The 26,815-nt window shown below is 42.5% G+C and overlaps 1 protein-coding gene across 1 annotated transcript in view; it reads left to right on the forward strand.

Moving 5' to 3' along the window:
• The window catches only part of LOC121080428 (ubiquitin-associated protein 1-like), a 40,641-nt gene extending 29,663 nt beyond the window's left edge, over positions 1-10,978 (forward strand). Inside the window, exons 5-7 of the mRNA XM_040578447.1 lie at positions 6,795-6,989; positions 8,428-8,554; positions 10,458-10,978. Coding sequence (XP_040434381.1) covers positions 6,795-6,989; positions 8,428-8,554; positions 10,458-10,774 — 639 coding nt within the window. The 3' untranslated portion in view covers positions 10,775-10,978. The remainder of the gene's footprint in view (positions 1-6,794; positions 6,990-8,427; positions 8,555-10,457) is intronic.
• Positions 10,979-26,815: the final 15,837 nt, after the last annotated feature.

The following is a 26,815-nucleotide window of genomic DNA, read 5'->3' on the forward strand; positions in this document are numbered from 1 at the left end:
TGTCTCGGATCTCTTTGTTCGTTTTAGTTCTAAATTTTCTAGGGATCCTCTAAATGGTGATTTCTTCCAAATCGGACACAATGTTGACATGCCTAAGGTAATTTGTTTCACCTTACCATCTAATGGTAAATGAGTTGTCCAGGTTCCATCACTCAATGCCCAAATTAAATGTCCAGGACTTCGAATAGTAGATTTTTTACAACTAAACAAAGTTCCTCTTCTGACTGTAAAAGTGCTGGTTAAATTGAGAGTGTTCTTAAGACCTCAACAAAAACAACCATATTTCAAAGCAGCGGCCAACGGAGGAATTCTTTGGATTACTAAGTCTGCATTACTGCAGTCATACACTTTTTCACATTTCCACCATGGCACTACTTTATTTTCCTTCTCTCCCGATATAGTTAACCTATTATCTACCCAGGGTAATACTAAAAAAAAAAACCTTTCCATCCTAGATAAAACACTAAAAATTTATTGCCATATACTAAAAATGGGAAAATATGGACATAGACCATATAGAGTCCCGTTGTTCTACTAATTGGGTACCTTGGCCAGTTTTATTACACTTTCATTTCATGATACTTCTGCTCACATTGGTTTTAAGTTGTTCATCATAAGAACACCATCCCACAGTCTTAAATCTCCCTATTTTGGTAAAAACATGATTTAACAATTTTTCACAATCCGTCAGACTACCTGGAGTTTTCCACTGTTTTTTTAGTGACTTTCACTTGCTCATACCATTGAGTCACTGGCCTCTGTTCACAATAATTGGTTTCATATTTATGTTCCAGGTTAGTCAAATTCATAGTTAAAATTCTCCATGGAATAGATTCACCTACTGCCCTCGGTATTGGCAAACAAGCAGTGATCTGCATGACATTTTATAAATTGACAAATTCTTTAGTCAATCCTACCAACAAATTTTCCTTTGCCATTTGTTTAAAAATGTCAATCACTTGTTCTGTTTCTATTTGTCTTTTGTTCCTGTCCACCAAGCCAGCCCATGATCCCACCAACATTACCAACCAAAAAAAATCCAAAAACCAATCATAACCTGATATAAAAAATTAGACATGTTTCAAAGTCAATTTTAAAGTCTTTGGGTCACGGTTGATAATCTTCCATGGAATAGGTGCTTTCTTCACTCAAGTATAATATATCCAAGCATCCGATTCTGCAATTTTGATAGCTGTAAAAGTGGTTAGCAGTATCTGGAAAGGTCCTCTCCAGTGCTACTGCAAAGGTTCAGAGGTCCAAGTCTTCACATAGACATAGTCTCCTAGTTGAAAATCATGCACTAAATTTTTCAGGGATAAAGGTCTATTCTAAATTACTACACTCCAAATCACAGCCAAAATTTTCCTTTAAAAAAGCAAATAGTTATACACATCTTGTTTTCCTTTTACATATATGTTTAGATTTGGTTCTAGAGACTCATATGGTTTTCCATATAACAATTCATAAGGACTGACTGAGGTTCCACTCTTTGGCTGTACCCTGATTCATAATAATGCCAATGAAAGTGCCTGAGGCCACTTTAGACTGGTTTCTTGACAAATTTTACTTATTTATCATTTCAAAGTTTGATTCATCCTCTCCACTTTCCCACTAGATTGTGGCCTCCAAGATGAATGTAAATCCCAATTAATACCTAATACTTTGCTAACACTTTGTACTACTTCAGCCACAAAGTGTGGACCTCTGTCAGAAGAAATTCCAATAGGAACTCCAAATCTCGGAATTATTTCCTGTAATAACCACTTCTTTTGCTTGTGTAGTGCGACAGGGAAGGGCTTCTGGCCATCCTGTAAAAGTATCAACCCCTACCAGAATGTACCGGTACCCATTTTGTCTGGGTAATTCTGAAAAATCTACTTGCCAATAATCTCCATGTTCTACACCAGATTTCAGTCTACCCATTTGAACCTTTTTCTTAATCATTGGATTATTTTTCAAACATACCTCACACTTTGCAGTTACCACTTTAGCTATTCCCAACATTTTAACTGATACCACTTGTTTTCGTAAAGATGTTACTAAAGCTTCTGCCCCCCAATGACATTCTTGGTGTTTTACTTGAATTATCTCTCTCATTAAAAGAGGGGGAATTACTACCTGTCCATTAAGAGTTTTCCACCATCCAGCTAAGTTTTTCTTAGCACTTAATAACTGACCCAATTTGTCATCTTCCTCTGAATATCTCTGTTTTTCCCTAGGAAGGGTTACTGTTTTAGAAGGAATTATTGCCATTTGCGATATTTGTCTCTTTGCTACTTTCTTTGCTGTTTTATCAGCTAAATTATTTCCAATTATTATTTTTATATTTCCAATCTGATGTGCTTTACAGTGCATGATTGCTACTTGATCTGGTTTTTGAACTGCTTGCAATAATTGTAAAATTTCTGTTTGATGCTTAATGTTTGATCCTTGAGAGGACAATAACCCTCTCTCTTTCCACAAAGCTCCATGGACATGCACTACCCCAAAGGCATATTCAGAATCAGTCCAGATAATTACTCTCTTGTCCTTGCTTAGTTCTAAGGCTCCAATTAAAGCGATGAGTTCTGCCTTTTGGGCTGATGTGGTACCTGCCAATGTTCCTGCTTCTATAGCTGTAGTCTCTGTTGTTACCGCATATCCGGCGTATCGGACTCCTTGTTCCATAAAGCTGCTTCCATCAGTATACAATTCCCAATCTGGTCTCTCCAACGGCACATCTTTCAGATCTTCACGACTGGAATAAACATACTCGATAGTAGCCAAGCAGTCATGTTCCAGTCATCCTTTTTCCTGTATGGAACTTAAAAACACTGCAGGATTTACCAGGTTAGTTGTCTTTAGAATCACATCATCTTGTTCAGTCAATACCACCTGGTACTTCATCATTCGGCTGGGAGACAGCCAATGTCCCCCCTTCTGTTCTAGGACAGTTATCACCATGTGTGGGACATAGACTGTTATTGTTCTTCCCAAAGTCAATTTCCGAGCTTCTTGTATGAGCATCACTGTTGCTGTCACTGCTCGAAGGCAGTTTGGCCACCCTCTACTCACTGTGTCCAGTTGTTTAGAGAAGTATCCGACTGGTCGTTTCCAGCTTCCCATCTTCTGGGTTAGTACTCCCAGTGCCAGGTGTTGCCTTTCATGAACAAACAACTGGAAATCTTTGGTTAGATCCGGCAGTCCCAAAGCAGGTGCAGACATTAAGGCACATTTCAATCCTACAAAAGCCTTTTGTTGTTGTGGGCCCCATACAAAGGGAGAATTTTTTTTTTTTTTTTTGGGCCTCATACAGTGGTTTAGCTATTAGCTCATAGTTCATAATCCAAAGGCGACACCACCCAGTCATTCCCAAAAATGCTCTGAGTTCATGAATATTTCTCGGCTCAGGTATACCACAAATAGCTTCTGTGCGATCTTTTCCTAATTGCCGTTGTCCTTTTGAAATCTCAAAGCCCAGATATATCACAGTCTGGCAGGCTATCTGGGATTTCTTCCTGGATACTTTGTATCCATTTAGTCCCAGGAAATTCAAGAGATCAATAGTCACCTGTATACAGGTAAGTCTTTCTTCTGCAGCAATCAATATGTCATCCACATATTATAATAATAAATGTCCAGGTCTTGGTTTGTCCTGTTTCCAGGTTTCAAATTCCTTAGCTAATTGATTTCCAAAAATAGTTGGACTGTTTTAAATCCTTGGGGTAATCTAGTCCATGTCAACTGCATCTTTCGCCCGGTTTGAGGATTTTCCCATTCAAAAGCAAACAGTTTTCTGCTTCCCTTTTCCAAAGGTATACAAAAAAAAAGCATCTTTTAAATCAAGCACTGTAAACCACTGATAAGTGTCCCTTAATGCTGTTAACAGTGTATAAGGGTTTGCTACTACAGGATAAATATCCTTAACTATTTGATTTACTGCTCTCAAGTCTTATACCAGTCTATATTCACCCGAAGGTTTTCTGACTGGTAAAATAGGAGTATTATACTCAGATTCACATTCTTCCAAAATTTTATACTCCAAAAATTTATCAATCAATTTCTTCAATTCCTGTCTCACTTCCGGTTTGATTGGATATTGTTTAATTCTCACTGTTCCTGCGCCCTCCTTCAAATCTCTTTTAACCGGTTCTGCTAGTTTCGATTTGCCAGGAATATCTGTCTCCCATACAGTAGGGATCACTGCCAAATCCACCTCCGGTGGAATTTCTTGTTCCTTTACCTTTTCTTGTATCATCAAGATTTCTCCCGTTTTTGACTCAGGTATTTTCAAGAAAAGTTCTCCTTCGTCAAAAACAATCTGTGCATTTAATTTAGACAACAAATCTCTTCCTAAAAAGGGTATCAGACATTCTGGTACATACAAAAATTCATGTGTAATTATCTTATTTCCAAATTTCAAATCCAGGGCTTACAGAAGTGGCCTGTTTTTGTTCCAGTTTTTCCTTTACAGGTATTTTTAAAAAAATGTCGCTCCTATATCCACTCCCAACCTCACAATTTAAACAACATTTTTTTTTTCCACTTTCTTATTATCAAAAGTTATAGCCATTACCAAATTATCTCTAATAGTTAGCTTACATTCATCCTGCCAATCCTTTCTTTGTCTTAAATAAAAAAACAAATCCACATCTGGCATTTTATTCCATTTCCCTTCTCTTTTACAATACAGCATTAACTGCAGAATAGTGTTATAATTCAGTGTCCCCTTCATGGGCCACTTTTCCTGATCATCCAATATATACAAAGGCCACCAATTATTGCAATACTCAAATTATTACAATACTCAATCATCTGACTCTTTTGCAGATCATCCTGTAAATTTCCCCAATGTGTCAATAAACATCCCAACAAAGAATTTTTCAGGATTTTGTCATTTACAGCAAGATTACCCATGCTTTTACTTTTAAACAACCGAGTTAACTTAGATGCCATGATATAATCTCTCACCGTACAATACACAATTATTCGACTCTGTCACTCCGATCCGCGGATCCACACTCCACACTCGCTTTCGTGCTCAATTGCACGTCTCGCCCTTACAGCCACACTCACACTTTCTAACAGTTACTTTAAACAAACATATAACACAATATTATACCTCTTAATTTTCTTCTTAATACACAAACACAAAACCACAAACACAAAAACTTCTTCTAACTTTTTGTTAGAGGCACTACCTTAGAGAACACTATAGCATATAGTTTCTCTTGTTTCCACTTTTGTCCAACCCTGCAATAGCTTTCGCTTATGTCTTACGGGCAGACGCCTAGGCTTCCACTTACACAAGGATCCTTTTAGTCCAACCCTGCGCAGCTTTCGCCGCGTCTGACAGGCAGACTCCTAGTCCTACCCTGCGCAGGTCTTTCACTGCGTCTGACAGGTAGACTTACTCAGTGGGACTCCAACCCACTCCTTACCATACACTTATTATAGTGGGACTCCCCCCCACTTTCTCTACTGCACTTACTTACTTACTTTAGTGGGACTCTCACCCACTTACTACAATTAGAAAAAAAGAAGTGTCTTACCAAATATCCAGGGAACGTCGCGAAGAGCCTTACGGATCGGGGATCGATGGGTATCCCCGAGAAATCCTCGGTGCCGGCTGGAACCGATCAGGTCCCCGACTCCTCCGGTCTCCTTCAGCGAGGTCCCACCTGGGTCGCCAAAACTGTTACCGAAATCTCGGAATGAAGAACTTATCGACACCAATGTGATGTAGATAAGCAGACACTTCTTTATTAACGGCCGGGTGCGTGAGTGAGTCCTCTCGCGATCAACGCACGCCAGGTCCTAAAAACAGATTCCATATATAGAACTTATTCATACATATTCATTAATTATTCATGCATAATCATAACATTTCCCGTAAATCATTTACATACTCTCCTTCTATATCCGATTCTGCGCAGTAAAGCTTAGAAAGGTCCAGAAATGGGTCTGGGGTACGATTTGGGTAGGTGGTATATGAGTCGGTGGTCGCGATCTCCCCCTGCCGGAATTACCTTTTACTAAAGTTCACGGTTTCTTGGCAGGCACCTACAAGCTGTTCCAGTCGACTCTCCCCAGATCCCATTAATCCTACATTCTGACATCTCAATATACTTTCTTTATACAGAAGACTGGTTAAATACAAAGGAACCTTTCAACCCTAGAGTTATTACCTATGTTTTAACAATAGTTCCAGGCCCTTCTTCTAGCCTTGATACAGGACGTACAGAAGATCTCATAGCAGCTTTTACTGTGAAACTATAAGTTTCATTAAAAATATTTCTTATCCTCCTATATTTCTATTCTATAAAATAACTCTATAAAATCAGATAATCAAACCAATAAAATCAATTGATCTCAACTCTTTAACAAATCGACAACACTTGTACTGGATCATGTTTCTGAAAATCTCCAGAAGTAGTGTTCCTCTGAGTACAGAAAATCATAGGTGACGAGTAAACTTTGGGTGAAGGAAGCAATCTCCATGCTTCCCCTGAGGTACAGGGTTTGACTATATCATAAGGTTTGTTATTGAAAGGTTTTCATCCACCAGTAAGAGAGGGTGTATTGCGAAGAGTCTGGGATGTTGATTGTTGTTTTGAGGGTAAAAAGAGTATGGTGGGAGTTCAGACTACGTGCACTGCTTGGTTTCGTCCTAACAGTGAGTAGCTTTCCAAGGGCAGTCTAGAAAGCCTCTTGGATTAATTGCATGGGATATCCTGGTTCTGCACTAGCCAGAAACAGGATGTGGGGGATGCAGAAGATGATCATCACCTCAGCCTCTGGGTTTTCCCCTTTAGGTAACGCATCAAAATTTCCCAGTGTCTAAAGTGCCCAATAACCCTAGCTGCACAAAGTGGTCGGGTGGCCCTGCTTCTGAACTACAGCAGGTCCTCTCTGCTAGTGAGAAGCAGTGCGTAGAGATGGTTGTCAACATGGGGTACTCGCCTGAGAATGTTCTGAAAGCCATGAAGAAGGGACAGAACATAGACCAGGTAAGAGCTTGTGCAAACCCTTGACTGGATGCTGATTCTGCTAAGAAACAACCTTGGGTTTGCAAAATGGATGGGGGGGAATACTTTTATTTTAGCAAGGGGTTGCAGCCTGTAGCTGCTGTGAGATTATAACTGCTAGAGAAGTTGCCACCTGGCAGTAAAGGCTCCTAAAACCAAAGAGTGTCTGCATATGTTTCTGATGAGAGACTGCTTGAGTCGGCCATACCTGTGGGTGCTGGGTTAGAGCTGTGCTGAGCTTGGGATGGGCCCTTAGCTCTATGTTAAGCTGGGAGAGGTACTGGGCCTTCCCAGGAGCTGCAAAACCATCTGAAGGAAGCTTAGTGTGGCTCTACACCATGCTTAGTGCTGTGTGACAAAAAAAAGTCAACTTCCATTGTTCTGTGCACGGGTGAAGATGTTGATGTCTCTCCTTGTAGAGTGAGATTGGCCCCTTTGGGCTTATGACAGCCCCAAAAGGCTATCACAAGGCACCACTGACTGACTTTCTGGTTGTGGTGCTTCCTGCTTTGTGTTGCCTCAAATGCTTACTAAAACGAGGTCACATAGCATAAAGCGCTGCAGGGTGAAGCATGGCTCTGGTTCTTGTATGTGCTTCAAACATTCTAAAGCAGGGAAAGTGTGGCCAAACTTTCGATGCTGGCTCTAGGCAGGCTGTGTACTGCACAGAGCATTGCCTGGTGGGACTGTGCCTGTTGCAGAGGAGTGTCCCAGTGACTTCTGCTTGTAGAGCTGATCTGCTTGCCCACTACATACACATTGAGAGCAGTTTAAGCTGTGCACTGAACTGTAGTATCGAGTGGAAAAAATGTCCCTTAAGAGGGTGGTTTTAAATCCTGCTGTATTTGTAGGCTGTGTTCTTTCGTGTACCTAGCATTACCTATCTGACCTTTCCCTGTACCTCTCAAAGCTGAGAACAGATAAGAAATTTGGCAGCAATTTCTGGGTGTGTGAACTGGGATTTGCAGCTCACTCACCAGTATGCTGAGTTGATCTTAATCTGAAAGCAGTCAGCCTTTTGCATCAGTTTTTGCAGCTGTCTGAGGAAGCTAAAAGCTGACTGCTGGACCTACAGTTCCATTTTGAAAACTTGTAGTATAAAAAGAACAGTTAAACTTCTGCCTTGTGATCAGGCATGGAAGGCTAAGGATAGGCTTCTGAGACTGCTTTGACTAGAGTGGAAGATGATGTGCAGAGCTGATGGGAAAGCACAGGAGGACAGAAAGGCTTGTCTGTTTTCTCTGAACAAGCTCTTGCATAAAAAGCATCTCAACTCTACTAGGAAGGACTTTATCTCCGTCCCTGGTAAAGTCCAGGGTGGAGTCACACCTCAGCCCCTCTGCGTGTACAGAGATGGTATTCAACTATATGCTGCGAATGCCACTCTGCAAACTTAGTTTCTTTTCTTCGTTCCACATAGGTTTTGGATTACCTGTTTGCACATGGACGGCTTTGTGAGAAGGGCTTTGATCCACTTCTTGTTGAAGCAGCTTTGGAGATGCACCAGTGCTCAGAGGAGAAGGTGAGGGTGCGATGTACTAAGGAATAGAGAGAATGTGCTGTGATGGGGAATTCCAGCAGAAGTTCCTCTGGCTGCTGTAATTTTGACTTTCATGATAATGCTGTCTTGTTTCCAAAACTGACTGCTGAAGGACATCCTTGCGGTAATAAAGTGAATATGTTTTAAAGCATTAGAATTCTTCTGCATTGTTTTATCGCTCTCACTTGCATGCATTTTTATGGGGACAGGATTTTTTAAAGATCCTGCTTATTCTGGTTGTAATGTTTTGAACCCAGAGTTCTATTGTGGGTGAGGTGCTTGGTACAGAGATGGTTAATTTCAGAAGCAGCAAATTATCTTTCAAATCCTGCCAGCCTGCCCTGGCTGTGAATTTTCTTCCTTGTACAAACACGTGTTTGGGGAAGAGTGGCTGGAAAGCTGCCTGCTGGAAAAGGACCTTGGGGTGTTGGTCGACAGCCGGCTGAACATGAGCCGGCAGTGTGCCCAGGTGGCCAGGAAGGCCAACAGCATCCTGGCCTGTATCAGAAATAGCATGGCCAGCAGGACTAGGGAAGCGATCGTCCCCCTATACTTGGTACTGGTGAGGCCGTACCTTGAATACTGTGTTCACTTTTGGGCCCCTCGCTTCAGGAGGGACATTGAGGTGCTGCAGCATGTCCAGAGAAGGGCAGTGAAGCTGGTGAAGGATCTGGAGCACAAGTTTTATGAGGAGCAGCTGAGGGAACTGGGGCTGTTTAGCCTGGAGAAGAGGAGGCTCAGGGGAGACCTTATTGCTCTCTCTAGCTACCTGAAAGGAGGTTGTAGGCAGGTGGGGGTTGGTCTCTTCTGTTGCTTGTTAATTGGGAGAAGAAGAAATGGCCTCAAGTTGCTCCAGGGGAAGTTTAGATCAGGTATTAGGAAATATTTCTTCACTGAAAGGGTAGTGAAGCATTTGAACAGGCTGCCAAGGGTGGTTGGGGGTGTGGAACCACCATCCCTGGAGGTATTAAAGAAAGCGGGTAGATGCAGTGCTTGGGGACATGGTTTAGTGATGAACTTGGCAGTCCTGGGTTAATGGTTGGACTTGATGATCTCAAAGGTCTTTTCCAATTTAAATGATTCTATGACATCTGTCTGACTGCTCAATTAGGTTAGTGCTCTTTCTGGAAGAAGCTGGAAAATGTTTTTGGGGTCTGGTTCACTGTCTGTCTGTTCTACCAGCACCAAAAGTACAGAGGCAGGAGCAGGTAGCCAGGGCAGAGGACAGCAGGATCTCTTAAAGTTTCCCAGCCTGTTGTGTGCCAATTTATTATATGAAATCTTTAGAGGTGCAACCTACCCCCCACCCCTTACGTATTTACGCTTTCTTGCCTTTCTTGGGCTTAGTGATGAGCTCGCAGAGGAACTATGCTGTGAAGATGGGAGAAGTGACTGAGTTCAGGAAACACATTTGCTACTGTCTTAACTCCAAAATTGGAAACTGTTAATCTCCTGATCATCCATTTCAACCTGTTTTTCTAGTTTTTTGGTCCTGTTTCCCCCCAAGTGGAACAGAGGCTCTGTAAATGGCACAGGGTTCATAAGTCTGAGTGGCTGATTCACTTGTTACTTTATTTTTTTGAAAGCTCAGGGAAGATTTGTAGTTGATGTTGGTAGTATTGTACACAGTGTGTCCAGTAGGGTCTGTGCTAATCTCCCAAGTTTGCCCTAGATCTGAAGAGCCAGTTGATAGCAAGGGCTACTCTACCCAAAGTCAAAGTAACTTTAAAAAAATTCAGATGCAGCAGTAGCTGCTAGATGGGGGAGCAGGGTGACATCAATCAGTCTGAGTTAATCTAGGCTGATAAATTTCCTACTGGGAGACACACTCCCATAGACTGAGCTTTGGTGCCCTTGCTGAAGAGGATTTTGGAAATGCAGGACCGCAGACACAGCAGACTGAAGGTGAGGCTCTGTGGGCTGTTGCACCCATAGCTCTGCTGTTCCATCTCCAGTTAGAGAGAGCCAGGATGTACTTGGGGAGGAGGAATCCACCCCATGGGGTGCCCAGTCCCTGAAGACTGGCTCTGTGCTAAACCTCCACCAAGCACTGATCTTTTCTCTTGCAAATAATGGACTGTCTATGATCACAGAACTTCTCCAACTAATGAGCCAATTTAAAGAAATGGGCTTTGAAGTACAAGACATTAAGGAGGTCTTATTATTAAATAACAATGACCAACGCAAGGCTTTGGAAGATCTAATGGCCCATGCAGGAGCTAGTTGAAAACACATGAGTGTGCAAAGGAGCAGGACTAGCCCTGCCACCTTCACATCCAGTGTGGCTTGCTCTCAGCAGGAAGGAGTCTAGCTTTTCACATACATGGAAGAGACACTGAGCAAGCCCATCCACGTGTATCACTAGCGCTTCTCTTTCCACCGAGAGCCAACTTTCTTTCTTAGTAAAGGACATTTTAAAAACTTGTTTCCTTTTTCCAGCTTGGTCAGACTGCCTAGACTGCCCAACCTCTACTGGAATTCTACATATGTAGAGACTGGAATGGTTTCTTCCCCTCGCTGTTGCACTGGAGTTGGACAGAATACTAAGTTGGCTCTGAAACTAGGATGCTTTGGTTCTTTGAAGCTGCTTTCATGGTATCTGCTTGTACTGAATTACTTGACTGTGTCGTAGTCCAGATCAACTGGTTAAATTTGACCTTTAGTGCAATGGAGTTTTATTTTTTTGGTTTAAAGTTAGTCTGTAACTTAGTAAAATACTGGTTCAGAAACTGTTGCTATGCATAAAGAGAGAAACTGTTCCTCTTAGGGTTTTTTGGGTTTTTTTTTTGTTTTGTTTTGGTTTTTTTTACCCATGCATTCAACAATACTTCTGCCAGACATGAGCATCCAATGCTGAATGGTGTGTAAGTTCTCTTAAAACAGGTAAACTTTGAACTCTACCTGGACCTGCAACTTGTGTTGGTTCTTGAACCTGAAGGCAGAGATGGAGCTCAGTATTCTTAATCCTCCAGGTTTGTAGGATATTTAAGACAATGCCCTGCTAGGAAATCTGTTATCTTTTTGTTTTAAATAATATTGTGTGATGCAGGAGGCTTCTTTCAAGTGCTTTCTTTAGAACAAATATACTCACTGCATTAGTTCCATTTCTCACACTGTTATAGAATTACATAATAACATCTAGTACTAGAAATCAGGTTTGGGGTTGTTTTTGATACTTTATGTTGTACATTGTTCAAGTTCTAAATAAAATATCAGTAGTCTCGAGGAATCTTTAATTTGCTAAATATTTTGATTCTGCAGAAGAACAACTAATAAAACCCTTAAATACAACTCCCAGTGTCATGGTTCCCATATCATGCTCTGGCTTCAGCAGATGAAGAACTTGCTGAATCCTGCCTGCCCAAGTGGTGCTTATTCCTGTAGGCATGCATGAACACTGTGTTGGGCAGAACAACCAGAGGCTTCCAGGCAGATGGCTGCAGTGGTAGAATGTGCTGCTTTTTTCTGTGGCTTGCTTTTGTTGCAAAAAACAAGCTTAGAGATCCAAACTCATTGTTACAGGATGGAGCTGGGAGCATTGGACTTCAGGAGGGGAAAACAACTCAGGTGGTTGCCTCAGATTAGGTTTTTCATAAGAGGTTTTAGCTCATCAGGACCCCAAAGGAGATGGCATTTCTCTCTATTATGTTGTTAACTTTATATGACCTTTTAAAACATTTGGGTTCAGCGTTAACTCCTAGAATTCTCTGTGAGGTGCTTGACTATGTTAATTATATACCTTTACTTAAAACAAAATGATGCTGAGGAGAGATGTAGCTGGTAAGTATCTAGGAAATGTAGAGATGGATGAGTAGGACCAGGGCAGATTGTCTTGCATTGTATCCTGTAGCATTGAGCTTCACTAGCTTATAGTGGTGGGGCTGAAATGAATCGTCTAAGAATGACACTCAGCAACTGCTGTCTCTGTAGGTGTAGGTAAATCAGTTGCCCAGCTTGCTTTCCCAGGTGAGAAATGTGACAGTCTGAAATGAAGTTCCTGATTAGTCAGAAAAGCTGGAAAGCAAAACTCAAACTGCTTTACTGTCACTGCTGAGAGCATTTGGTTGTGTTGCTTGTTTTGGTTTTTATCAGGATTAATATCCAAACAAGTCTGTCTGGTCTGAGACAGTCCTGAAAGGGCAAGAAGTCTTGCCAGTGAAGAAACAACTATTTAGACCAAACCTCTGAATAAAATAATCTCTTTAGTTGTGTTACTGTGTGTTAAGTTTTTTCAGTCTCCCCACTACAGTAACGACTTCTGCTCCCACCTCTATAGCAGTCTCCATAAGCAGAGAGGTGAAGATGGGGAAGTGATACCTGTAAAGTTGGTCTCCTCCTTCCAAAGAGACATACCTGTCTGTGTCTTCCCTGGTAACACTGCTCTTGTTTCATCAGTGAGGTTTCTGGATTTACATCTGTATTGGGTTTGCATGGCCAGGTTTTGGTAGCAGAGGGACTATAAGTGTAGCTTCTGTGAGAAGATGCCAGAAGTTTCCCCCATGTCTGATAAAGCCAGCACCAGCTGTCTCCAAGATGGACCTGCTGCTGGCTGAAGCTGAGCCCGTTGGTGATGGTGGTAGGCTCTCTGTGATATCATATTAAGAAGGGGAGAAAAACCACTGTGGAACAGCAGCCAGAAGAGAGGAGTTGAGAATATGTGAGAGAAATAACTGCAGACACCAAGGTCAGTGAAGAAGGAGGGGGGAGGAGGTGCACTAGGGGCTGGAGCGGAGATTCCCTTGCAGCCTGTGGTGAAGACCGTGGGTGAAGCAGGTTGTCCCCCTGCAGCCTGTAGAAGACCCTGAGCCATAGCAGGTGTATGCGTCCTGAAGGAAGCTGTGACCCTGTGGAGAGTGGAACCCACACTGGAGCAGGTTTTCTGTCAGGACTTGTGATTCTGTGGGGGACACATGCTGGAGCAGTTTGTTCCTGAAGGACTGCACCCTGTGGAAAGGACCCATGCTGGAGCAGTTTGAAGAGCTGCAGCCTGTGGGAAGGTCCCATGTTGGAGAAGTTTGTGGAGGACTGTCTCCCATAGGTGGGACCCCATGCTGGAGCGGGGGAAGAGTGAGGAGGGAGTGGCAGAGACAATGTTGTGATGAACTGACTACAGCCCCTGTTCCCCATCCCCCTGTGTCGCTCAGGGGGAGGAGGTAGAGGAATTTGGGAGTAAGGTTGAGCCTAGGAAGAAGGAAGGGGTGTTTTAAGAGTTGTTTTCATTTCTCATTATCCTACTCTGATAAGTAATAAATTAATTTCCTCAGGTTGAGTCTGTTTTACCGGTGATGGTAATTGCTGAGTGATCTCCCTGTCCTTATCTCAGCTCATGAGCCTTTCATTGTATTTTCTCCTTCCTGGCCAGCTGAGGAGTGGAAGTGATAGAGCAGCTTGGAGAGGATTAACCTGGTGACTTGGGGGTGAGGCAGCTCTGAAGAAACATGTAACAAGTGATACAATGTGATGAGACTTGAATGTTGTTTTGGGTGCTGTGCATCACTAGTTACTCTGGTACTGTTGTTCTCTCCTGTCAAGGTATGAACAAACCTGGCCTGGATGTGGGATCCAGGGTCCAGCTGGTGCGAGGCTGGACTCCGCCCTGCTGTTAGCTGGTGAGATGATGACTACATCCCTGGTCATACTTAAGACCTTAGGGCTTTTCCTTAGGTTCTCAGATCAGATTATGTACCTGGTATTTGGCACTGCTTTAACTTTTTGTCAGAGGTTGTTCTGCCTCCTTGTGCTAGCTGCTGCCAGATACCGAGCTTGTGAGGAGAAGTGTAGCGGCAGAGCCAAAACTGGTGGTTGTGCTTTGAGCCAGAGACTCCCTGAGCTGCCTCCAGATGGTTCTGGACAGCAGCAGCCTGGTAAGGACTCTGATACTCAAGAGCTGTCAGGCTTCCTACTCTGCTTGCAGATGGCTGGAGACCTGGTGGGATGAGAAGTGCTGCTGTGGTTGCTGCCTTGTTTTGAGGGTGACTTCTTTCTGGGATCCTACAGTCTGTCAGGCAGCAGGAGCTGTGGATACTCCTGTGCTCTAGGGCTGCAGCATGGCTCCTGCAGCTGCTTGGTTCTGCTGGAGCGCCCCTGGGCAGCACAGGTTGCTGACACCAGAAGCCTGTGTTAGCAGCTTTTCTGCACATGGCCTGTGGCTGGGCAACTCTCCATGCTGGGGAGGCTGCTGGCTTTTGGCTGCCTGTGCAGTGTTGTTTTGCTGCTGCCATAGGCTGTTCAGGTCAGCCACGTGTGGCTGGAGGACAGCTTCTGAAATGCCAGCTTTGTCAACAGGCCAGGTGTGAAGGGGATTTCATACTGATTCCCAGCCCCAGTTAATCTTTTGAAATCCAACATTTTTATGGGTGTGTTGATCATATTTACAACAAATTTTACCAGAGTTCTGTAGGAAACTTTATTTTAAATAACATCAATTATTCAAATAAAATAACAAGTATTAATAGTCTTTGTTGTACTTGAATACAAAAGTGAACCTGACGTGCGGAATTAGACTCTATAACTCGAAAGTTATAAAGTAGGTATGTTTATTGCGCGCAGATGCACGGGGGATCGCTCCTCCACAAGCGTGCATACCCGAAGTGACGAACCATCTCACATTTATACAATGAAACAAATGAATATTCAATTAACGCCTATACATATTCGTTACCTAAACCGCTTACTCTCGCTTTGTATGTTAATTAGCTTATCAGTCCTTTGCCTGGAATGTGGTGGTCCTGCAGGTCTGCAGGTGATTCATGTTCTTGTGACCATCTGATCTTCTTCAGCAAGGAGACTTAGCACTCCCTCCCTCTAGATAGCATTGGAATGTCTCTCGTCTTTTCTCATTCTCTTTTAAATAGCCCCTTTGTTAGAGAAAGAAGGGCAGGCGTCTCCCCGTCTCCCCTTTGTTAGAGGAAGAGGGGCAGGGTCTCCTCAAAAACTGTAGTTGTCTCCTCAGAGCTGTGTGCCTATGTGACCAGACACCGCACCCATGACCAGTCACCATACCCACATTCCTTGAGCAGACATATACAATCACAATCGATGTCCATTGTCCCCATTTCACACTATTTCTCCATATCAAACCCATTTTAGTTCTGTATTTATTTGATTGAGAGAGCCTGGCCACATACAATCTCTTAGACTGCTGTAATGACAATTTCACATGTGTTCCTCAAATTGAAATGAAAACCATTCATATTGGGTTAAGGTATTCTTTTTGGGAAATAATTGTGATATGGATGTTATTGATATAGAGAAATAATGTGAAATGGGGACAATGGACATCGATCGTGATTGTATATGTCTGCTCAAGGAATGTGGGTATGGTGACTGGTCATGGGTGTGGTGTCTGGTCACATAGGCACACAGCTTTGAGGAGACACCTACCCTTCTTCCTCTGACAAAGGGGCTATTTATAAAAAGGATGAGAAAAGGATGAGAGACATTCCAATGTTATCTAGAGGGAGGGAGTGCTAAGTCTCCTTGCTGAAGAAGATCAGATGGTCACAAGAACATGAATCACCTGCAGACCTCCAGGACCACCACATTCCAGGCAAAGGACTGATAAGCTAATTAACATACAAAGCGAGAGTAAGCGGTTTAGGTAACGAATATGTATAGGCGTTAATTGAATATTCATTTGTTTTATTGTATAAATGTGAGATGGTTCGTCACTTCGGGTATGCACGCTTGTGGAGGAGCGATCCCCCGTGCATCTGCGCGCAATAAACATACCTACTTTATAACTTTCGAGTTATAGAGTCTAATTCCGCACGTCAGTTTTGGCGAGCCAGCCAGGAGGATTTCTGCTCGGCTGAGGGACCAGCTGCGGAGCGGACGCTCCTAGGCGCGCCCCGGGAGATTTCCTCGGAGGAGCCTCCTCTTCTCAGCTGTTCACCCGGGAGCAGAAGAGAAACCCCTGGATCCGCGGATAAAACGGTATGTTTAGTAACGGGGCGGCTGGTGAGACGCACGGAGACGTCCGGCGCGCAGCGTAGTCCCCAGGAGGAAAGGTACCTTGGGAGGGGGTTTGCTGACCAAGGGGTGGCCGCTAGCGATCTTGAGGGCAGATCGAGCAAACCCGAGGTTACTGCCATTCCTAAAAGCCCAGAGGCCTCGTGACGGAAAGCGGGGGGCGGGACGGAATAAGGCGGAATCTCACAGGAACAAGAGGGACCTCACAGCAAAAGTAAAAGGGAAACTTTTGCGTAGGGAAAAAAAAAAAAAAAAAGGCAAACATGGGAGTAACAAAATCTTAAATATTTCATAAAGATCTGGGAAGCTAAAAACTTCCTTTAGGTTGTCTTAAGAATTGGGGAATTCCTAGAATGTAACAACTGAAATAGTGCTCTGTGTCTTGTCTGTTCTATGTGTTGTCTTGTTACATGTTCAAAACTTGGAGTTATGAAATGTATGTTGAAAAATAATAATATTCTGGTAATTCGTGGCAAATAGCGGAAAACTTAACACTCTGCTCAAGACCAGGAAAAACTGGTTTTTTGTTTGTTTTTTGGCAATTGTTCATTGAAATGCATACTTTGTGAACTGTCAGTGTTCCTAAAAGTTGTACATAAGTGCACGGTACCGTATAACATACTGCTTGTGTGACTGAGGGCTGCCCGGAGAGTGTGAATGGTGTGATTGAGATGCGCATTTTGATTTTCCGTGTATAGCTTAATTATTTTGACTGAGTGAGTGCAAGAGTGCTTGAGACACGCGTTTGAGTGCAAAACGAGTAAGAAGAAGCTCTATCCGCGTTTCCGACCTTGGGTGGCTAAGGCGGCCAGAGAAAACAAAGTAATTAAAATTGCGAAATGGGAAATGGAAGGAGTAAGCCCTGTGAAAAATCGCCCTTGGGTTGTATATTAAAACATTGGAGGGATATCGTAGGACAGGGTGGCACCGAAAATAGAAGGAAATTGATTAAATATTGTAATTAGTGGTGGCTTTTGTATAAATTGGGGAGTGATGCGAAATGGCCTCAGGAGGGAGGAACGTTAGATTATAACACTCTCCTGCAATTAATGTTGTTTCTGAGAAGAGAAGGAAAATGGGACGAAGTATCATATGCAGACATGTTCTTCGTCCTCCAGGACAAACCTGAGTGGCAAAAGGACTGTGGATTAGTACCCCCTCGGGATCCTATGGTACTAGCACTAGAAAGAGTGCGGGATTAATATCACCTGATCTTTCATTATGGCTCTAGAAAAGGATAGGAAAAAAACTGAGACCTAAACTAGAAAGATGTTCTTGTTGAAATTTTTGTGTTAAAAAGCTCAGGTTGCGGTTCCTTCTGTGGAGCAACCAGAATGAAACACGTTGTAAGATAAAAACTTGTACTGATGTATGTAAAACCTGAGGCGGGGGTGGGTGGAGAATCAACGACCTTGTGAAGGTGTTAAAGTATTGGGGTGAGTTTGTACAAACCCCCGTACCCCCTCGAAGGTGCGGCTGAGTCCTGCTGGACGCATGGCAGGGTGTTTGCTATTTGCCTGCAAAGGCTGATAGGTAAGAACACAGACTTAAAGCAACAAGGAGCAGATTTGCATTCAGGGTAAGAAAGAGTTAAAACAGAAGTGCTGTTGCAGAGGCAGGCCTGTGTAACCTGCAGAGCAGGAACAGCATCTCTTGCCCCGAATCCTTCTGCTGGTGAGGAGGAAGGGGTTGCTGTTGCTGATAATTGAGCAGAAGGACCTGGAAAATGCTACCCCAATTGCTGCAGCATTTGCAGTACAACAGGACCGGTAACGGCCCCTCTAGGGCAGGGAATGGGTATGAGGTGGAATTTTAGTGAATACAAAAACAACTTATTTGTTAAACTTCAGAGAAAAAAAAATAATTTGTTACAGTTGTGGGAGCTGCTGGCCACCAGGAAAACATCCTGAAACCTTTAAAGTACAAACTAAGAAAACAAATAAGAATGCCAAATTCACCAAAATCTTTGTTGGGATGAGATTTATTAGAACATCTAGACGTTTAAAGAAGGGGAAATGAAATTAAAAGTTAAATATGATCAAGTAATTGAAATATTGAGCTTATCTTTAATTCAACAGAAAAGTGGAAAAGAGGACCTCCCTGAAGTAAAAGAAACTTTTAACCAGGTGTATCTGAAAATCCAGGAAAGGTGAAAAATGCTTTACCTGTTACAGTAAAAATGATAAGGGGGAGGCTTGCCCAGTTCAGATAAAAACAATATCCCTTGGTCAGCAAGGCTGTGGGGGATATTGGCAGAAAAACGGAGATAAAATACACTCTGTAGTAGATCTACTAATGTAAATCTGTGTGTTTTGCCATGACAGTGACTTGTTACGGGATGTGCAGATGAAACTCTGCATTGACAACGAAGTACAAGGAATAAGGTTGGTCAGGTGCCTCCTACCATAGTCAAGGGCAAGACTGGGTTGGCCTCTGTGTTTGCCACCAAGAAGAATCTTGAGCTCCGCTGTTGGCTGCAACCCAGTAGGCGTTGAGCGGTGGGAACATATGCCATGCCAGACCTTGATGTGAGGAATGGCCCCCTCTGTTATAAGAGGGTCATCCAGGAAGAAAGAACATAAGATGGCCCATTGAGGCACTGATTTGGAAATTGGAAACCGCCTGGCCGATCATGAGGCCAGACAAGTAGCAGAGGAGGTAGGAAAGGAGGAATTATCCTTAATACCAGACGATAAAATCCAAACTGTAAGTACAGTTCAGGAGCCAAACTACTCTAAAGGAAACTTAAAAGGTAATTCAGGACATGAATGATAAAATCAAAAATAAATAAGTGGACTTATTTAAGGGATGGTCGTATAGTGGTACCATCCAATTTAATATGGACCACAGCTCTATAAGACGCATTGGGGAGCTGATACTTTATATAAAAGTCTAAATCAGAAATTGATAGGGCGAAACTTGTATACTGTAATAAAACGGGTGTCTCAGCAATGTGAAATGTGTTTATGCAATAATCCCAATACAGCAAATAGAATAAAACTAGGGAACATTAGTAGAGGAAATCATCCAGGACAACAGTGGCAAGCTGATTTTCTGAACTCCCAAGAAAAGGGGGGTACCAATATTTATTAGTTATGTTTGATATGTTTTCAGGTTGGCCAAAAGCCTTTCCTTGTCGAACAAATAAAGCAAGAGAGGTAACGAAGGGATTGTTAAATGAAATTATCCCCCGCTTTGGGGTTCCGGCAACAATCTCTTCCAATAGAGACTCACACTTTTGTGCCAAAATAGTACAAGTGAGTACAGTATTGGGAATAGATTGGCAATTACATACTCCTTATTACTTCAATGTTCTGTTTGGTGCTGTCGAACAATGATCAGAGAGCATAATGATAGTTTTTAGAACAGGAGTGATTGAATAATGAGCTACGTACAATGAGTGATGAATGGTATACTACTTTTTTAGAAAATGATGTGCTTATATATAATTATCCAAAGTTGGGAGGTGTTCAAGGACCCTTACTGTCAACATGATGAATACACCAAGACCAAGACACCAAGACGTGTCAGCACCACGGATGTACTAGACACAAGGTCCTTGGATTCGTTATCTTTATAAGGGCCATCTGGTCCTAAGTTTCTGTTGTGTATATAACGCTACCTAAACAAGGAATTTGAATCATGCTCATTAGTCTATCGAGGAACAGAGTCTGCGCAGAAACAAGAAGGTAAAAAAGGTTCACTGGAAGAAGACTCCTGATCTTCATCCTGAAGACCCCCAGAAGACCACTCCTCAAGGACATTGCGCAGGAGCGAAATATGTAAATGAATTCCCAGAATTGTAATGAATATGTAAATCATTTCCTGATGGAAACCATAATTGGTGGGATACTCTCATTGGCTGGTCACCTTCTGCAACAGGAATTCTTAATACTATGGTACACCCCATTGTGATCTTATTGATCAGTTTAGGAATTTCCTTAATACTAACCATTATGTTATATTTGTGGGTTTGGAGAATATTTAAAAGGGTAACGCTTATGTATGATGCTTTATATCATTCGGGAAGACTGCTTAAGTAAAAGAATTTACGTAGTTTGATAGAAAAGGGGGGATTGATATGGAGAAATAGTGTGAAATGGGGACAATGGACATCGATTGTGATTGTATATGTCTGCCCAGGAATGTGGGTATGGTGACTGGTCATGGGTGTGGTGTCTGGTCACATAGGCACACAGCTCTGAGGAGACAACTACAGTTTTTGAGGAGACGCCTGCCCCTCTTCCTCTAACAAAGGGGAGACGGGGAGACGCCTGCCCTTCTTTCTCTAACAAAGGGGCTATTTAAAAAAGAAGGAGAAAAGGATGAGAGACATTCCAAGGCTATCTAGAGGGAGGGAGTGCTAAGTCTCCTTGCTGGAGAAGATCGGATGGTCACAAGGACATGAATCACCTACAAACCTGCAAGACCACCACGTTCCAGGAAACGGACTGATAAGCTAATTAACATACGAAGCGGGGTTTAGGTAACGAATATGTATAGGCGTTAATTGAATATTCATTTGTTTCATTGTATAAATGTGGGATGGTTCGTCACTTCGGGTATGCACGCTTGTGGAGGAGCGATTCCCCGTGCATCTGCGTGCAATAAACATACCTACTTTATAACTTTCGAGTTATAGAGTCTAATTCCGTACGTCAGTGGGAACTGCTGGCCACCAGGAAAACATCCTGAAACCTTTAAAGTACAAACTAAGAAAACAAATAAGAATGCCAAATTCACCAAAATCTTTGTTAGGATGAGATTTATTAGAACATCTAGACGTTTAAAGAAGGAGAAATGAAACTAAAAGTTAAAAATGACCAAGTAATTGAAATATTGAGCTTATCTTTATTTAAACAGAAAAGTGGAAAACAGGACCTCCCTGAAGTAAAAGAAACTTTTAACCAGGTGTATCTGAAAATTCAGGAAAGGTGAAAAATGCTTTACCTGTTACAGTAAAAATGATAAGGGGGAGGCTTGCCCAGTTCAGATAAAACAATATCCCTTGGTCAGCAGGGCTGTGGGGGATATTGGCAGAAAAACTGAGATAAAATACACTCTGTAGTAGATCTACTAATGTAAATCTGTGTGTTTTGCCATGACAGTGACTTGTTATGGGATGTGCAGATGAAACTCTGCATTGACAACAAAGTACAAGGAATAAGGTTGGTCAAGTGCCTCCTACCATATTGCATCTGCGCGCAATAAACATACCTACGTTATAACTTTCGAGTTATAGAGTTTAATTCCGTACATCAAAAGGTAGATGAGACTGAATTTTCAAAAAATAAAGATGTGTAAAGATAGCAGTATGGGGAGGGTGGAGGACAAACAAAATGAGCAAAAGGGAATGATTTTGTAGCAATTATGAGGTATGAAACAAAGACCAAGGTTTTTTTGTCAATTGTTTTATTCTTATTCTGTTAATTTGCTATTACAATTAATTGCAAAACAGTTATTTTTCTTATTAAAAATTTTCAATTTACAGAGAAAAATGCTAACCACTAGCAAAACCATGGAGAGCAGAGGAAGGCAGGAAAACTGAAGTTATAAGTCTGAACAGAGATATGAATGAATGACAGTAACAATAGATTTATTTTAATTTAGTGGTATAAACACTTATATGTTCTTGTTCAGTCCCTTACAGAAAAGCTATTTGGGAGCTGCTGCAAGACAATTTTAAGGAGCTCACTCACTTGTGGTAAAGTGACAAGGGAAAAAAGGCAAAAGATTAAGTACAGAATACCATGTAATGCTAGCCAAATGATTTGATGTAATCAGAAAAGGTTTGTTGTTTCACAAAGAGTAATTATGGCTTAATGAGTCTCCTGCAAAGGTAAATGATGTGGCTGATTTAAATTCTCAATAACCGTCTTCTGCCATGCTGCATTACACATAGAAGGCCAAACATATTGCCCATTTGGACTCATACATGTACCATTCTGATTGGAAGTCAGATCCACTGTTTTAACATTCCAAAAACCATCAAAATTTGTTTCATTCTCTTGCAGGGGAATACCAATTAAAAACAAGTTCTAAAGGGTTGCCTGCCTGTTGCAGACTTAAATAAAAGTCTGTTACTCCTGTGATATTTGCCCATGTCACCCATATGTTTGTCCTAGGCAAGATGTCAAAAATACTTTGGCCAATGGGTAAAAAATTCATCAAGACCGCAAACCAAGTCCACCACTCAAACATGTTTAGTTCTACAATTTCCACGGGGTTTTTTGTTTGGGTTTTTTTGGGGGTTTTTTTTTTTTGTTTGTTTTGTTTTTACATTCCAGCCCACAAATCTGTACTTTCACAGATTCTGATGATGTATACTGTCTCCAACCAGCATGGTATTACACTAGTCGTATGCTTTCTCTTGCTTCATGCCCGGTTGCTAATCAAACACATACACTCTTTACACCATTTACATTTAAGCTTTGGCTTACCAGAACCGTTTTACCCCACATAGCATACATTGGCATAATACCCGCGGGTTACATCCCTTACAACATAGACAGTTCATTCCGTCTGCTCGCTCTGAGTCTTCTCTTCCGTCTCCTGATCTTGACATACAGGTCGCACAAACTTGCTAGGGACCCATATAGGTCCTTTACCTGTGGAGATACAAAAATAACCTCTACCGATAAATAACACCGGATTAGGTCCTTCCCATACGCCTGAAGCCATATTTTTATACAGAACATTCAAACCAGGAACTGTAGTTGTTTGGTTCCCTCGTGCTGTTTGGTGATGTATAACAACAGGTGGTCCCTCTCTATCCTCCGTAAGGGAGAGATAGTTTAAGGTAAACAACACCTTAGCCAACCGTTTAGTTACGTCTATGTCCTGCGATACTTTCTGTCTCTGAAGATAATCCTTCAGGGTACGGTTTGCCCTTTCAACAACTGCTTGCCCCGTTGGGGAGTGAGGAATCCCTTTAACGTGTTTAATTCCCCAAGTTGTCATAAACCTAGCGACTCGTTGACTACTATACGCTGGACCATTGTCTGTCTTAATTGCTACAGGTACTCCCATGACAGCAAAACAAGACATTAAGTGTCTCTCCACATGTAATGCCTTTTCACCGGTTTGTGCAGTGGCCCATATGAAGTGAGAATAGGTGTCAATTGTGACATGCACATACTTAAGCTTCCCAAAGTCAGGTACATGTGTTACATCCATTTGCCAAACCTGAAGTGCCCTCAGACCTTTTGGGTTAGTGCCCACCCCTAAACCAGGTCCTTGATGACTACATTGAGGACAGGAGTGAACAATGCCCTTTGCATCTGCTACAGTTATTTGATACTGTCGATGTAAAGACTTTGCCTTTTGATGAAACATCTCGTGGCTGTTACGAGCTTCTTCAAACTTATTTGTTGGAGGAGTTATTGCCAGACAGCTGACTGCTTCGTCAGCTCTAGCATTACCTTTGCCCAACCCAATGGTCCACTGATGACTTCAAATATGCATAATACAAAATTCATGTTTTCTCTGACGAAGAGTTGTAGAAACATTTCACCAAGATGTTGGTTCTTTGTCTCTCTCAACAAGGCATCTTCAATGCGCTGTACTACACCACCTACGTACAATGAGTCTGATACTATGTTTACAGGTGTACTGTTCCAGCTTCCCAACACCCAACACACTGCTTTCAGTTCTAAGGTTTGAAGGTTGTCCCGTGGTTCACCGATGATCACGTGTTTCTGCCACTGATTATCAGATTGCCAAACACACGCAGCCTTCTTCATCTTTCGTCCTGCATCTGTAAACACCATTGGCCTTTCAACTGGTCTTTTTGAGCATAACAGTCTTGCAATCCACTGGTAATGTTCTAACATCATCCAGAGAGGTCCTTTTGGCCGGTTGTTGTGTACAACACCTGTATAGCCCATCAAGGCTTCCTGTATGGCTGTTGAATGTCTCAGGAGCCACTCATAATCATCACCACGGACTGGAATACTGATATCTGCCGGTTCAGTCCCATCAATTTCAACAATCCTGTCTCTTCCTTTTCTCACCAAGGCCGCTGCTGCTTCAGGATGACTTAAAATATGATGTCTGGGTTGCAATGGCAAAAACAACCACTCTAAAATGATCGCCGTATTTTCCTCCTTTTTCTTTTGCCATTGCAAAATAAGGGCAAAAGGTGAAGTGGCAACATTACAAACCAAAAAAGATAATGGATGATTCGCCATTCGGCGACCACACCAGCCAGTCTGAATCTTGCAGGACACAACTTTCAGGGCAGCCCGCTGTTCTGGAGAACAAGTTTGAGGACTGTTGGCTTCGGTGCCATGCAACCAGGATCGGAACGGTTGCAAATCATCGTTAGTGAGGCCAACTATATTACGAACCCACTGTAGGTCTCCTAAAAGCCTTTGAGCATCATGCAGAGTAGTTATTTGTGTAGTAAGGGTCACCTTCTGTGGTCGGATCTGAGCATCCAAGATGAGCCAGCCTAGATATTTCCATGGGGCCGAATGTTGAATCTTCTCAGGCGCCACAATCAAACCACATGATAGAAGGTGGTCAACAAGCCATTTCAGTTGATCATCTGAAATCCCTTGTTCAGCGGCCAATAAAATATCATCCATATAATGATAGATCAGGACATGAGACCAACGTTGTCATACCGGAACAAGTGCCCAATCTACAAAAGTCTGACACATCGTAGGAGAGTTCTTCATTCCTTGTGGTAAAACATCCCATTCATACCGTTTGGCCGGAGCGGCACAGTTTATTGATGGCAGAGTGAATGCAAATCTTTGCGTGTCGTCAGGATGTAAGGGAATCATGAAGAAACAGTCTTTCAAGTCTATCACGACAATTTGCCAATTCTGAGGGATCATTGTAGGAGTTGGAAGACCAGGTTGCAATGCTCCCATTGCTAACGTCTGATCATTAACTTTCCGTAAATCATGTAAGAGTCGCCATTTCCCAGTCTTCTTTGGTATCACAAAAATAGGAGTATTCCAAGGACTTGTAGAAGGTCGAATATGACCTACTCTCAGTTGTTCCTGCACCAATTCCTCAGCAACGCTCAGCCATTCTTCTGTCACCAGCCACTGGTCTACCCAAATTGGCTTTTTTGTTAACCATGTGATCTTCAGTATGGGTGGCTGCCGATCAGTGGCCATGGTGCAAAATGCTGATCAGTTGTCATAACTAGTCCCAACTGTGACAAAACATCCTGTCCAATCAACCCAGATAACGTGGGTGGGAGTTGCATTACGTATGGCCGAATTACAATAGCCTGGCCGTCTTCAAACTGCAATGTAATCAAGTCTTTACTCTGCTTCGAGGCTTTTGCACCTCCTACTCCTACCACTCGGGTGATTGGAGCTTGCAGTTCCCAATTCTGGGGCCATAGATGTTGATTAATGATGGTGACATCTGCCCCGGAGTCTAATAGAGGTTCCAGAATAATTTGCTGACTGCCTTTCTTCAATTGAATCTTCTGATATGGTCTTTGATTAAGATCTAACGTGAAATACACCTCAGGTCCGGTAGGAGGAGAAGACGATTTTGGAGCTATCTTAGATGGCTGGCCTTGTTGTCTGAGTTGCTCATAATATTGTCGATGCGCAACAAGGCTGTCATAGGGAAGTATTTGAGCAATTTTACTTCCTTTTGGAATAGTAACCGGTAGTTGTAATGCATAGGCCATAACTTGTACGTGTCCCGTAAAATGTGCATCAATTACTCCAGGTAAAACAATTACTCCTTGCCTTCCTGTTGAAGATCAACCTAATAAAAGTCCTCCAACCGGAGAATTCACATTAGACAATGGCCCTTTTACTTCATTTAGAATTAAAGTCACTTCTTTATTATTCAAAGTTACGTCTACTGTGGTTGCCACGTCCACCCCGAGGCTCCCCCGGGTGGGTGGGACACGCTGGTATAAGAGACCACATTTCTCATCTGCGTTGTTGGGGCCTGTACTTGTGTCTTTGCGCGTAGACCCGACGCGCTGCACTGCATGTTTCCCGACCTGTTATATCTACAAACAGCAGTAGCATGTGTATCTAAGTTATATTTGTGACACCAAACGGTCTTTGAACAAGTACGCCTCGTGTCCAGATTCACTACATCGATAACAAATACCAAATCCTGATCTACCATTGTTCCTCTTTCGATGTCCACCTATATGATTTGTTAAGGCTGCTGCGATTATATGCCCTTGCTCCCTCAACACAGCAGTAAAGGCAGCCGCTTGGTTATTTTGTTCGGCTCGAGTAGGTCTAATCAACATTTCATCTATGGGACTTCCTTGGGGTAGTGTTGCTAAGATCGCCCTTGTTCT

Source organism: Falco naumanni, chromosome W (genome assembly GCF_017639655.2).
Source record: "Falco naumanni isolate bFalNau1 chromosome W, bFalNau1.pat, whole genome shotgun sequence".
Lineage (NCBI taxonomy): Eukaryota > Metazoa > Chordata > Aves > Falconiformes > Falconidae > Falco > Falco naumanni.